The sequence below is a fragment of the Lupinus angustifolius genome, chromosome LG01 (assembly GCF_001865875.1).
Source record: "Lupinus angustifolius cultivar Tanjil chromosome LG01, LupAngTanjil_v1.0, whole genome shotgun sequence".
In the NCBI taxonomy this organism is placed as follows: Eukaryota; Viridiplantae; Streptophyta; class Magnoliopsida; order Fabales; family Fabaceae; genus Lupinus; species Lupinus angustifolius.
In genome coordinates, this window is record NC_032009.1 from 568,108 (window position 1) to 584,271 (window position 16,164).

Genomic DNA, 16,164 nt, shown 5'->3' on the forward strand with positions numbered 1-16,164 from the left:
AATCATTTCATGTCTAAACTGTTTACATAATGGATATGTCATGCCAAATCTGTCTATAGAGTCAGAAATCAATATATTTGTTTAAGCTTCTCAAACTGGTTATTGCCTATGCTAATAATTACAGTTTTTCAAAATAAATTGCTATATCTCTTCTTACTTTTGACTAGAATTGAATATTCGTATCTTTTTGATAATGTCAAAAGGGGGAGAAATGTTGCTTGTTATGTTTGATGTTATTTGCAGGTTTATTAATCATTTCTTACCTAAGGGGGAGAGAAAAGCGCTTCAATTATGCAAATGTACAACATCATCAAGCTAATTCATCAAATGTGATTTGATGTGGTGTTTGTCATCATCAAAAAGGGGAAGATTGAAAGTGCAAAGTTTCAAGGATTGCATTAGCAATGTTTTGCCTATGTTTTGATGAAGACAATGAGTTAGTTAAATCTTGAAGATGTCTCAACAATCAACATGCTGATGGCTCAAGTGGTGTTTTATTAGACTTAGGTTATAATTCTTTATTATCTTTTTAGAAGTGTAAGATGCTTGCCATAGATATTGAGTCTAGGTTAGGTAAACCTTGGTATGAGTCTCACAAGACTTAATAAAGAAATTAATCCACTAAAATGAGACATCATCTAGAGATATATGATAATTTGGTCCACGCATTTGAATACATTGATTTTGTAAATTTAAGGGATTATATTTTGGAAATCATGTATTGCATGAGCATATATCATATAAGTAGTTTACCATTTAATCATGTATTAAAAATACACTAGTTAGAGACAAAATCTGTTTTGTATAAATACTGGTTAATTGCAGAAATGACTAAGAGTGAAAAACACAGAGAAAAGAGAATTGATCATCATTGTTAGAAACTATTAGAGAGTGTTGCATTAGGAGAAAGATTAGATCATGCTAAGGCTTTAGTTTTCATATTCATATTGCATGATTCTTTGAAAAGATTTCTTGCATCATTCTTGTATTTCTTGAAAAGAAAAAGAGATAGTTCTTTATGATTGCATATTTTCAGAAACCTCATGCATGAACATTCATATTAGACTCGGACGTCTTGTGAGTTCTTGCTTAGGTTTTAGGCTTTGATCTTTATTATAATATCTGAGTATTAAGTACTCATTCATAACTCAAAGCATTGTTATTCAAGGATTGGGAAAATCCTAGCTGTGGTTAGATAAGTTGTTCTTCACACAAAGACTTGGAGGTCTTGGGATAAAGAACGATACCTTGGCTGGGGCCAAATCGCGGTAAGAAAGGTTTTCTTGGGAGGTGGTTTTGGGAAAGGTCAAACCAATGGTGACGAAGTTCTTTGGGTTCCACGAAAGGAGTGTTCGAGTCTTGTATTTGGAAGCGTGTATGTACCGTACATTGTGTTCTATAGTGAAGAAGGAGAATCTCCCGTATTAGAGAGGAGGACTAGATGTAGTTTTGCAGTGGATAGCAAAACGAACCAGGATAAAATCCCTGCACAATCTTTTCTATCATTTTCTCTTTTATATCTCAAGATGTTTTAATGCGAGTTTGGAGCTGATATTTTGCATGCTTATTCCTTGCTATGTTCTTGTTAATCTTGTATAAAAGTATCTGTTGTATATATGTTTGTGTGTTGGTTAATAATTGTGCAAGTTGTTGTTCTGATCATTCTGGTTCTGTTTAGATTTAATCGATTAAGCCCACTGGTTAATCGATTAACTAAGCATTTTTCAGCAAGTGTGTAAAAACCAGAAAAGTGGAACTTGAGCTCCGCCACACCTATTCAACTCCCCCTTCTAGGTGTATTCTGCCACTGATACCTAACAGGTAATGTCAATCAAGAAGGCACATTGGCTCGGTCAAGTCGGTCAGAATGACATGGTCACGAAGGCACATTGGCTCGGTCAGAATGACATGATCAAGAAGGCACAATGATATCAAAGTTATAAGGATAGCCAATGGGATCGAATTTAACTTTGCCAAGTTTCTTCAAGCAACTAGGCATTATATATTAAACGTCATATGTTGAAAAACCACAACAAAATTCTATGAAGAGAGAAATCATATGCATTTGCTGAATAAGACAAGAACTCTCATTTTCCAATCCTAACTCCTCAAACCTTTTGGTTGTATGTTTCTCAACATACAACATATCTCACAAATAGACTTATGTGAAGTGCAAATTTGATATTATTTTTTAGACTAATTATATGACACTTTAACACGTTGATCAACTCAAATTATTGAAAATGTACTTATATATGATTAAAACTTGTTTGATTGGGTAATCCTTATCCCTAATTGGATTTGCAGGCTTAATCTGGAGAAAAGAGCGGAAAATTCAAAGTTTCTGGACAAAACTCGGTCAAGCTCAGCGACAAGATCATGCCAAGAGAAAAAGACAATATCTGATTGATGCGCTCAACACTAAAGTCATGCTCAATGGAAGAAGAGCTACACTCATCATAAATCCTACTCTGAGCATCTAAATTAAAAAATTGGCATGAAACTCTCTTCCCGGATTTCCCTTAGTGTACCTTATAAAGCTAAGCGTAGTGGGTGGTGCGCTCAACGCATAAATCTATGCTCATCACACACTAGTGTGTTCAAGAGTCACACCTAGCGAGCTAGAGCACATGCTCAGCGCGCAGGCGGTGCACTGAGCGAAGAAGCCATTACCAAAAAACTAATTAAAGGCTTCAAGACCGAACTAAAGACATACACTCTTACCATTTCGAATTGTAATCTTTATTTTGCTAAGTTTTAGAGAACTTAGCTCACTTGGATCATAGAAACTAAGCGTAACCATCATAGGTGTTAATATATATTCAATTTTGAGTGGATCTGCCGCCCCATCAACTTTGTATTATTTCTATCCTACTTATGTTATATGGACATGAGTAGCTATGTACTGCATTATTAGGATTGAATTTAGCATAAACATAATGTATACACTCTGATTCATAATTAATCCATGAAGTTTGATTCCATTTGATTTGTGTATTTACATATTTCTTGCTTTTAGTTTCATCAACTTCTTGCATGATACTTGAATAAACTGCTTAAGTTTCATTCTGCATTATTCTGAATTTGCAAAACTCAACAAGTAATACATTTACTAGACATAGACTTGTATTATTTTTCACTTCATGCATTTTACTTATTGTTATCTAACATATAACTAATATTGTAATCTTTATAACTCTCAAACTGAATAACATATGTTACTAGACGTATAGATATACTTGAACGTTCATAAAACTGAATTTTATCGTTGTAGTAGCCATACATAGAACTACTTTTGGTAAAGTGCTAGTATAAACCAAGACATTGGCGACTAGCACAATTGAGGTGTTGCATTTTTACTCAACTTGCATGCATGAATCACTAGACATAAGAGCATAATATTGCAATTCATAAAATGAATTAAAGTTGCTAGACATATGATTTTCTTGCATAAGTTGCTAATTGACTAAGACATTAGCTGTTATTAATATTCAGGTTCTTATATGGATTAATCATTATTAAATGGACATGAAATAAAGAATCGTGCGTATACTATCAATGAGTGTAAAGTTCAACCCCAACTACCTTTTTTATTGTATTACAAATTCGAATCATTTGTCTTAATGTTGAAAGAGTTTGTACTGCTTTGCTTTATTGTTGTGGCAAGTTTCTGATTGTCTTATTTAATGATAGGTCGATTCTTTGCTCGTCATCTTGACTTTATTGGAATAAATTCAGAACCTTGAGGGGTTTAAATAGTAGTAGGGAAATTTCTTGGTCAAAAGTTTCATTTATGAAATAAGAGAGAATCCCCTTTTTGTGGGATTTTTGTCCCCTTAGGCACATGGCTCGTGTCAGGCCTGTGCTGAGCGTATGGTAACCGCCGTTGGGCGATGGGTCAGACTTCAATGTTTGACAGAGTTTGGTTGAACCATGACCATGACTTGACCTTGATTTGGATCCTTTTTGAATTTTTACAAAATTTGACTTGGCCCAATAACCCATTATATTTTCTCACCTTTCTTTTGAAAAAGTTCTGATTTACTTTCCTAAAACTCAAAGAAGTTTTATTTTCAAAGAAAAAGTTAATTTTTTACTTTTATTATAAAAATTGTTCTTCTTTTTGTCATAAAAAAATTAATATAAGAAAGAAAAAATGAAGGGAAAAACATAGTATATATATTCAAAATGTATTAGGTTGCCTCCCAGCAAGCGCTCTTTTAATGTCATTAGCTTGACGTATGTTACCTATTAAACCAGATTTTTACCACCTTCTTTCTACTGCCTTGTTGAGCTTGGCTCACCCATCAGATTATAGTGCTCTCTTGGATTAACTTCAGCAATAGCTGAAAATATTGATTTCTTATTTTCAGCTAATTGTTTGGCTAGTTGCCCAATTTGAATCTCCATATTCCTGATAGATGCATAAGTGTTTTTCTGGTTAGACATTGTCATTTGCATGAACTGATTCAAAGTGTCCTCTAGTTTAACACTTTTGTCTTGTGTTGGATGTTGGTACTGACTGTTCCTCGGGTAGAATTGAGCTGGTGGTATTTGAGGATTTTCTTGTCTCCAAGGCTGATTTCTTTGAAACTGATTATTACCCCCTTAAGGGTAATTATTCTGGATGTTCTGCCTTGGAGGATTGCCCATAAAATGGACCTCCTCATTTTGACAATTTCCCTCCACATGATTATCAACATAACGATTACAACTATAAACTTGCTTCTTTGAAGATTCCCATATTTGTCGAGGTAAATCATTAAGCTTTTGGGTCACTTCATCTGTTGAGCTTAATTCAAGGACTCCATCTCTCCTTGGTGGTGGTCCTCTTTGGTGCTGACTTTTCTGGTCATTCATTGTCGTGGATTCAATTATATCCACGGCTTGTTGTGGTGGTTTGGTTAAGAGTTGTCCGCCAGCCGTAGCGTTTAGAATCCACTTGTGTTGTTGTTGCAAACCATTGATAAAATATGGATTTGAGTTTTCACAACAAATCCATGATTTGGGCACTTCCTGAGCATAGATTTGAATCTATCACATGATTCGCAAAGACTTTCCCCAACAGGTTTAACAAAGGTGGATATTGTTGTTTTTAGGTCCATAAACTTTCCTTGCGGAAAGTATCTGTCCATAAATTCCTCCTCCACCAGATTCCAGTCATTCTGAATGTGCGGAGGCAGATCTAGAAACCATTCCTTAGCTTTCCCGATTAGAGTTAACGGGAAAAGCCTCAGGAAAGTGGTTTCCTCTTCTGTTTCAAAGACACCGGCAGTTCCAACCAACTCATAGAATTTCGTGAGGTGGTTGTATGGATCTTCATGTTCTAGCCCGACAAACGAATTGGCGTACATGAGCTGTACCAGTCTGTACTTCATTTCTAGCATCTTTTGGGTCCCGAATGGTCTCCCAATTCTAATCATGTTCATTGGTGTAAAACTAACAAATCCTCCATTGTTCGGCTAATTTTTTTGTCCTCGATTCTTCACTGGTTTGCTGAATATTGGCCATTGATTCTAAATTCTTCTTGGCTTTCCTCTAGGCTTTCTTTTTCTTCTTTAAAGTTTTTTCGAGTTCTGGATCGAAAGAAAATTCAACCTGTTTGTTCCTGCAATGCATGCACCAAAGGAAATTTTTCTGTTTTTTCATAAAGAAGGTTAGTGGTTAAGAATAAACAATATTTATAATTTACAAATTCAAATTAATTTGTACAAAAGTGAAAAAGATTTTTGTACAATATTATTATTAATAAAGCATAATAAATAATAAATTTTATTATTTAGCAATTCTCTGGCAGCGGCGCTATAATAAATAATTGTTTAGCAAGTTTCTGATTATTTTATTTCATGACATGTCGATTCTTTGCTCGTCATCTCGACTTTGTTGGAATAAATTCTAACACCAGTATAATGGTTTCAAGAATGTTCCTTTAATAAAAAACTTAGCTTTATTGAATTATTAACAATTTCATACCATCTCGTCTTCGTTGAAATAAATTTCAACGCTGGTTTAATGGTATGAATTTAGCAAACTAATACAAGTGATAATGAGTGATATTTAATTAGTTACTAACTTTATTTATTTACTCCCTTTTCGGGTTCCTTTTAACCATACCATAAAAGTCAGTCTCATTTTATTAAATTAACCATACCATTTCTTATGAAAGGTTGGTATCACAGAATAATAAAATGACAAAAGAATAAAGTTAGAAGTTAATCGTACCACTTCTTTCAAAGGGTTTGATATAAAGAATAAATAAACCAATAAATAGTTAGTTGCAGAATTTAAATGACAAAAAATAAATGTTAGTTGCGGAAATGTAAATGACTAAAAGTAAAAGTTAGTAGTTAGATCACTCATTATAACTATGTATTTTTTCTTTTCACAAAGATACAACTTATGAATTAAATTGCACTTTGATTCGAGATTTCTTTCTTTGTCAACAAATAAAATTTATAAGTTAACACTTTACTATTTTACATTTGCATCTCTTTCAAGATTCAATTGTAGTATAGTATAAGGTTATATCGAACCACAAGGAATTGCATAATAGAATATTATTATAAGCATGTTATATTACTAATAATGTTTAAACATCTTTTATGGTTGATTTTGTTTAAGAAATATTGACAAGTAAACATAAACATAAAACAACTATTATGCACAAATTCTTGAGGACGAAATTGGTTTGGGAATATGGATTTGTTTCTACACTTAATTGATTTTGAAAATATTACAAGTTATGTGTTATACCTTTGGTTAATTTCATATATCATTTCTAAATCCTTCATCTAGTGTCCTAGAATGATAACATGATTTTCAAACCTTATGAAATACACTAAATAATAGTTAAGTGTCACTCGTCGGAGCAGGTTGTCACACCCTACTTCAGGCTCCATTAACTTTATTTAGCCTTGAACATAAGTTGCTTAAAATAGAGGCTTGATATGGCAAGTGAACTAAGGTGTAGGTTATAATTTTTAGTTCACTTGTCAACACTTTAAGAAGAAGCAGTTTGGATCTTTAAATAAAGTTTTAGGTGATCAAGCTAAAACCGCATTAAGAACTTCATAAAGAATCAAAACTTAACCAAAAAATAATAACTTGAATGCATTGATTTCAAAAGATGATAAATTAAAGAGAAGAAATTACACCATAATCCAAGTTAAGCTGTTAGAAATGGTTAACAAAATTATCTCATTCCTTAATCTACCTAGGATATACCCAATCTCATCATGATCACTCCTTGTTTACGAAAAGCGTGAAAAATCACTTCACTGTATTGCTCATTTATGTTGATAACTTAGTATTATCTAGTAATGATATACAAAAAATCAACTTTGTGAAGCAATATCTAGATAAGCAATTCAAAGTAAAAGGCTTTGGCACTTTGAAGTACTTCTTAGGGCCAAAAGTTGCTAGATCAAGCCTCGGTATCACCCATGTTAAAGAAAATATGCTCTAGATATCCTATCAAATATAGGTTCCTTGCGGCCAAACCTATTTCAACCCCCATTGTCAACACAACCAAATTACATCAAGACAATGCCTCTCCTTACCAAGACCCTTCCCTTTATAGGAGATTAGTTGACAGGCTCTTGTACTTAACCAATACCAGACATGATATTAGTTCTAATGTCCAACAATGGAGCAAATTTATGACCCAACCATCCACTACTCAATATCAGGCTCTAACTCGTGTTCTGAGATACATCAAAACAAGTCCAGGACAAGGCATATTCTATTCTTCTACATCTCCTCTTCAATTAAAAGCTTCTAGAGATTCAGATTGGAGAATATGTATTGATTCTAGAAAATCTATAACTAGATATTATGTTTTCCTTGGTAATTCCTTGGTTTTATGGAAGTCAAAGAAACAAAACACGATGGCTCATTCCTCATATGAAGCTGAATATTGTGCCATGGCTACAATCTCATGTGAGATGCAATGACTTACCTACTTAATAACCAACTTCAAAATACCCTTCATCAAACCAACACTATTATATTGCATCAATGACTCAACTAGACACATAGTTGTCAATTCGATCTTCCATGAAAAAACTAAATACATTGACATATATTATCATGTGGCCAGATAAAGATTACAATCCAAACTATTCCACCTTCTTCCTATATCATCCCTTGACCAACTTGCAAATATCCTCACTAAAGCTTTGGAACGATCATCATTCTCTTATCTACTCTCCAAGCTGGAAGTTATCAATATATACTCTCCAGCTTGTGAGGGGTATTAGAAGAAAAAGAAGGATGATGAACATTGGCTTGGTCACTTCAGTCAGAATGGCACGGTCATGAAGGCATAATGGCTCTATCATGTCGGTTAGAATGGCACAATCACGAAGGCACATTGGATCGATCACGTCGGTAAAGTTGGCACACTCGTGAAGGCAACACTAGACCATTTGGCTCGGCCAAGTTGGTACGACGACACGACCACACTGCACATCATGGCACGAATTGCTTGACATACACATTTTCTCAATCACCACCTAAACTTTCATTTTAGACTTCCACCTAAGAAGAGTTTGAGTTAGTTAGTTAATTGTAACTTCCGTTAATTGAGGATTGCGTGATCATTAAGCAATTCCTTCTTCATTTTTCCTTTGAGTTATGGATCTAAAGGAGTTCAAGTCTCCATTCATCCATAAGAAATGACATTTAGTTTTTCTACAATTCATTTTAGATGATGACAACACAATAACAAATGTCCTAAAAGTTTTTCTTATTTATAAGAAAAAGAATGAGATATTATACAGAATTTGAGTCATATTATTTAACATCAAAATTTAGAAACTGTCTTCTATAATTCTATTGAAAGGTGTTTCAAATCTAGACGCATTAAAAAAATAAACACATTATAAAGGGAGAATATGAGTTTTTGATAATCAGTTGTACACACATTACAATATAATTCATAGAAATTTACCTTTTAATCATATAAATTAGAGTATAATATCTATGTATATAGTCAGTATAAAGATTTATATACAATTAATATATCATTTATTATTTATTTATATTTTTTCTGAAGAATTAATGATGCTTAAATATGAATAATGGATAATACATAGTAATCCATAAAACTCTTATAATGTCTATCAATACATACATTTCTTTTGTCATAATAACATTAAATTCAGTTTAGTGTATTTTCAAGAAGATAAACTCCTTTAAAGAAAATATGCCTTCGTTTAAGCTAGCTAGCAAGTTACAACTACATGTTCAGTCTTCTTTCGTAACTGTTTGATCATATAAATATGCACACATATATACGTATAAGTATATATAATCAATTACAATTTAATGCATCATATTACAATACCAATAATTGCTTATAGGGACACCAATAACTCATAAGAAGAGACATGTACTTTCCTTCAATCTCAAATGAGGAACTTGTAAAAGAGACTTTGGAATTTTTCCATTTCCTTAGGAGGAAGAGCCACTATAACATTTACCCCATCATCACCATTTCCACCAATAGGTGAAAAAAGCAATATAATATCCTTCCTATGATGCACTGCAGGACAACAATACTTTGGTTTTCCCCATGGATATTCAACTTTTTCAAGGCCTAATCTCCACCATGAAGAAACCAAAACTTCCCCATTTGGAAAACCATTATATAACTCTCCCCAATCTATTATAGACCTTGCATATTCATCACTCATTCTAGTTGCACCCTCTCTCACCATCTCCACCAACTTTGAGAAAGATCCTTCCTCAATTTCCTTACATTTTGCGGTGGCATACGCAGTTAACACTGCGTTGCCAGTGTATGATTTTGGCAACGCAGGGTTCAACCTCGAACGTATGTCCACTGCATATAGTATAGTTGATGACCTATTTGGATCATATGGTCCAGATAATGCCTTGCACCTCCAGATATGGGTGGTGATGACGTTAAATCCGGTGATTCGGGCTGTGCTGCCGGCCTTAGCCTTCTCCTTAAGGCGGTTGATATCGTCCGAGGTTAATCGGAAAATCTTGAAGTCAAGTTCTTCCATGGAGTCCATGCAAACCCCAGACTCAAGGCCTATAGGGATGTTACCAAGGTTGATCAACTCAGGGTGGGAGAAGGTGACACGTGGAGGGGATCGTGCGGCAAGGAGTTGCCTGTCGTGAAATGGTATCACAGCCAAGGGTTTGTTAGCAGCCAATGCTGCAATGTTGTCCAAGAAAATTTTGAAGCTAAGCCCATCAAAGGTTGTGTGACTGGTTGAGATTCCAATTACAAAGCCTCCACACTTCAAGGATGTGAACTGAATGAAGCAAATCGAACATAAGCTATGTAGTAATCGGTCAAATAATCATTGCTATAATGTATGCTATTTAAGTTTTAAGATATAAATGTTATTTTCATCCTAAGATCACATGTTTACACCCTAAGTGTTTATCACATAGTTCAATCCTTTATGGGAGTTAAACTAATTGATAAGATAAAGAAAAATATGTATGTATTAACCCTATAAATTTTTTTTACAATGTCATTGTATTATATATTTACCGTTCATATTAAATTATTATCGACGTTTTTAAATATATAAGTAATACAAATGAATAATGAATGATCTATTATTAGTTGTATATAAATCTTTATAGTGCTTAGAATAAAAAATAAGTTAATGAGTCAGGATAAAAAGCTCATAAATGTATATGTTACATGAAAATAGGTAAAATAGTTTTACTTAAATTTTCAATACAACACATTACTTTTTATTCTTTAACCTCAATTGATCCAGGACAATAACACCGTACACATTTAACCCACTAATTTTCCAAATGTCATATCATTTAAATTCATAATTGTACCATCACTAATTTTGTTGGGTCCTATGTACATATGACAAATGGTGTATAATTTGTTTTCAAATAAAACTTGGCACTTATTAGGAAGAAAAAAATTGATGCAATCCAATTGCTTTGTTATGTCACTTCAGGAGAAGGACTGGGACACTAGATATTAATTTTAACTCTGACTAACATATACTATCAGTACAACTTGTTTATAGTTTTAGTCCCCACTGGTCCAGGTCGAACTTAGTGTAAAACTGTTTTTTCGGCTACCTAACTTTACACAAACATATAATTATTAATTAATATTTCCCAATATTATTCTGAAATCAATGGACGAAATTTCACAATCCATGGACAAAAAGGTGAATGATGCATTAAGGACTCATTTGTTTTTGGTTTTTTTCGAAAAATATTATCTCAACTTATTTACACATTTATTTGGTTGGAATTTAACAAAATTAACAATGTAAAAATATATAAGTAAGAATTGATTTAGATAAAGTTATATATTAAAACTAAATTTCATTAAATTATTTTAAAGAAATCATCTTTTTTTTCAAATATCAAACTGATGTGCCTCAATCCACGATATGCTTGTAAAATGTGTGCTTTGCCGCATTTATCAGGAAAGAGGGTGATAAAAATCAATATAGAGAAGAGATAGGTAAGAATGTAAGATTGACATAAAATATGTAACTATTTATTTATATGATTAATTAAATACAAATAACTCAGTTCATAAAATACACAGAATAACTAAAGCAACGAAAGTGCATGCTTATTTTTGGAAAAAAAATATCGATTAATCTGGTTAAATTTTACATAACTTTTTTGCATTTTTTTGAAATCAATAGTTTGAAATTTTAAAATATTAAATATATCATTTTTAATATTTTTTTAGTTTTTAAATTGTTAAACAATGTTATTAGGAAACCTGTGGAAATTCTTCTTAAAAAGTGTTGTCTCCTAAACATCTGCATTCAAGTTATAAAAAATAATTAATGGATATTATTTTTTAATAAGCAATTGATATTTTAGAGTTATCTTATTAAATCAAAGCTGTACATTTAAAAAGAAAGAAGAAAAAAAGAAAAAAATATATGCACTGAAAATGTAAAAGTTTTATATATTGTCATTAAATAATTTATATTTATTTATATTGACTTTTCAAAAAAATAATTTAAATAATAATAATGATATATTGACTGCGTATAAATCTTTCCACTGTTTAAATATTACACTCTTTAAAAAAAATAGTTTTTTTCATGATTAAACTATCAATCTTTAAAGTAATGATATGTGCATGTTAAAAGTATCATAACTAATGTTTCTTGGTCCTAATGGAAATATATTGAGTTGTTCAGCATGAAATTTTGAATTTGATCCTGAAATTATGTAATTTAAAAAAGGGAAAAGATATATACACCGATAATGTAAAAGTTTTTTATAATGTCACTCTGTCATTTATCATTGATTTTTAGTTATTATTGACTTTTAAATAAAAGTATTACAAATAAATGATAGATAATGCACTGATTGTGTATAAATCTTTACACTGTCAGTACACACATTTTAAACTCTTTAAAAAATACTATTTGGATGAGACTCTCAGCAAGAAAAATAAAATAACCATCATATAACGTATTAAATACTAATAAAAAAGTGTGTAAATTGGGTGGAGAAACTATCAATATTTCATCTAAACATGGACTTCAGTATTTTGGATAGATGAATTACCCACACAAAAAAATGTATACAATAATAGTGTATAAGTTTTATATATTTTTATTGTATCATTTACCATAATTTATTTTTAATTATCATTGACTTTTAAAAAAAGTAATACAAATGAATATTGAATAATATATCAACTGTGAATAAATTTTTATAATGAAATATATAAATATTAATAATCTGAAAAAGAAATGAAAAGGTAAAAGGAGTGGAACCAACAACATTTAAACACACTTGAATGAGACAAAAAGAAAACTTATACATTATCCCAACTGTAAAGTCTGTTTGCATTTGTGAAGAGAAAAGAAATGCATTCAACTCAACAACTTTAAAGTCATGTAGCAACACCAAACGACATAAATGTGTAGTTGATGCCAACACAACACAACCATACCAAAGCACAACATAAAGAAGCACTCAGACTAGCTGAAATACTGGGGGCACCCACGATGGTGTATTCCGAGCCCCAAGACATTGTGTAACACAAGGCCATACACACGACCATGTGAGCAACCATACATGACCTAAGTCGTGTATGGTCTCACCATCGTGGAATGACACCCTTTTATGGGAACAATAATGAGTTTGAGTTAATGTAAAGGAGTAATATCATGTATAGGCCTACAATCATTGATTTGAAAACACCAATACAAGTTGTGGGTTTTAACTAATCCGATTATTCTCTAATACATATTAGTAGTCACTTAACAGTCACGATGACGTAAGTATAATTAGCAGAAACTCGTTAACAAATCTTTGTGTCTCATTTCTCTTCTTGCTCTGTTCAATTATTTAGATTGTTTGTATCCATTAGGTGACTCTTAACCCATATGTCAAATTCAAGATAGGGAAGTTTGAACTCACAATTTTTTATTGTGAAAAAGATGAGTTAAGGATGTGTTAGATTAAGAAGGATTATTGAAGGTGGTGCATGAGACGAAACCAATGACATGGATCAATTGGATTAGGTGAGAGTTGAAGGAAAATATGTTGACAATCTTATATTATGACTTTGTCATGTCATAGATTTGACATCTCTCATAGAAGTATGACAAATATTAGAGAAGTAGTCCATCACCAAGTCTTTGACAAATAAGCTATATGTGAAAATAGAGACTCTATAACCTTAATATGTAAGATGGTTTTTATTTGCAGCAACACGTCAATATGTTCAAACAAGTAGTCACTAATTTATAAAATCTTGATGTAAAAATGGATGAAGAATACAATAGAATACATTAGTGTGTTCTTTGCACAATTCCTAAGAATACTTGATGACACGTATGACACATGGTAAAAATTTAACGAAATTGGATGAAATCCAGATTGCACTCCTACCACACATTCAAAGGAAACTAAATGCATGGGAGGGATCTCAAAGTGATGGTTTGAATGTAAAATGGGTTCAAGCACATGATGGGAAACAAGGCAGAAGAGGTCATATTGAGGGAAATTGTCAATATCTTAAGGCAAACCACCCATATTGTGCTTCAAAAGCATTACATAAAAAATTCTCTCAATAAATGGTGTCCTAGAAAGAGAAAGAAGGTGTGGAAACATGGATCATGGATCATCCACTTTAGTAAGATGGTTTCGGTTATAATAGTGAAAGTGATATGAAATGTGTATCTACAAATTGACACTAGAACTTATTACTAAATCAATACTCCTAAAAACTGAAAAAGAAAAAAAAAATTGGTAGCTTGAATAGGGTTTGGTACTTCGAGTTCAAACCCTGTTTTAAAATAGTTTGATTAGTCTAGGCTAGAATGTATGACTATAATGAAATAAATACTATACAGTATCTACACCCTATAATTTTTGGATACTAGGTCTACCATTTTGAGAGGTCTAACTATTGATCAAGTGATTTTCTACTTCAATTTTTTATTTTACTGTAATATCAAAGTAAGATGAATAAGTGAGATTGATCTGATGAGGTGTCAGCCTAATCCCTCCTTGTACAAATTGAACTTTTTTTAATATGAAGGTTTTCGAGACCAATATTTACATATTAATATTTTTCAATGGGTACAAATCATCAATCACAGTTGACCTTTATAATTGAGTAATATAAATTTGAGGGCTAAGTTTAAATGGAATTCTTATTTTATTTTATTGTGTGTCTTTATCCAATTAAAAAGTGTCCTTAATTGTCATAAAAATAAAAACTAATATTTTTATGAGAAAAATGTATACATTGATAGTATAATAGTTTTTACGTAGTCATTTTATCATTCACCATTCAATTACAATTATGATTGACTCTTAAATAAAAGTAATTTAAATGAATGGTAAAAGATGCACGCATTTACTGTATATGAATCTTTACAAGTGCATAAATATTAAATTCTATTTTTATACTATTTTGTGAAATTGGTTCTATATCACATGAACATGATTTTTTAGGATAGAGGATTTAAGCTGGTATAAGAAAAAAGTTTATTTTAAAAATTGGGAGTAATTTTTTGTACCTGAAAAACACATAGTGGCACATCACCTGGTTTAAGAAAGTGCTTATTCTTATGAACAAATTGTCGAAAAGCTGGATTAGGATAAACCAAGTCACCAATCTGATTCAACTTGTACTCACTAGAAGCCTCCACAAACCCAGCACCCTCTGCATTACAATCTATCTCTAACCTGTTTGTTTCTGAGTTCACCTTCAATCTTCCAGCAAGGAAATCATAAACCACTAGTGCATCTTCTAAGGCTTTCTTAAACTTCTCAGCAACTATTTTGGTAGGAAAATCTTTGTTTGCAACAAAAAAATGAACCGTTTCGACGTCGAAATTTAGGACCTTGTCTATGTTTGATAAGAACAAGGACTTCTTCTCAGTTCTTTTGGATGGAAAAATCATGGAGGTTTTGTGGATGGTCACTTTTAGGTCTTGAGGAAGAGGTTGAGCTTTTTGGACATAGGTTTCCATAGTATTTGACCAAAGAAAAGAATAGTGTGTGTTTAATTTTAATGTAAAATAATGTGTGTTTGTGCTCTAGTCTTTACCTTATTATATATACACTTACACATAGTGGTTTGATACTTAGGGTAGGTAGCATGCACCATACCTCATAAACCTTATTCCATACCATTAAGCTTTTAAATTTGAATCCCGAACCACTGTACATGTTGATATGTCAAGATTTTGAGAATTGCTGAAATCATGTCATGATTATAATTGTGGCCATATTAGCCACTAATACAACTCGTAATTATCCGAAACATGAAAGTTTTCGAAGTTTTCAAAACTGCGACCAATACTGAAAGCATTATTTATAACTTTACATTGATTCTATTTGTCATTTTCATGAGCCTTAATGGCATGATTGGTTAAAATTGTGACACGAAATTATATATATATTACATATGAGGAAAAGACTCATACCCAAAAACGAATAGTCCAATTTATAATTGTGAATGAAATTAATGGCCATAAAAATCAAGTAGCTTGGAATTGAACAATGAGCAGTTATTTGATTTTCCTTGTACTTTCAATGATAAAAATATTATTACATTATATATAAAATAATAAAAATATCTTAGCATATTATTTTACTTTTATTTATTGTAATATTTGACTATTTATTAATAGAGATGATCCTTACTGG

At 31.9% G+C, this 16,164-nt stretch overlaps 1 protein-coding gene across 1 annotated transcript; it reads right to left on the bottom strand.

Annotated features, from left to right (window-relative positions):
- On the bottom strand, positions 9,144 to 15,593 carry LOC109343936 (omega-hydroxypalmitate O-feruloyl transferase). Its single transcript, XM_019582469.1, has 2 exons — positions 15,030 to 15,593; positions 9,144 to 10,286 (listed from the first exon to the last, which is right to left on the bottom strand). The coding sequence occupies exons 1-2, from the start codon at positions 15,483 to 15,485 to the stop codon at positions 9,408 to 9,410; spliced, it is 1,335 nt and encodes a 444-aa protein (XP_019438014.1). The 5' UTR covers positions 15,486 to 15,593; the 3' UTR covers positions 9,144 to 9,407.

Bases quoted from the DNA above. Each gene is read 5' to 3' on its own strand.
- LOC109343936 (XM_019582469.1), bottom strand. From the start codon at position 15,485: ATGGAAACCTATGTCCAAAAAGCTCAACCTCTTCCTCAAGACCTAAAA. The intron at 10,287-15,029 runs GTACAAAAAATT...TGCTTCATTCAG, and splicing joins TGCCACTATGTGTTTTTCAG to TTCACATCCTTGAAGTGTGG.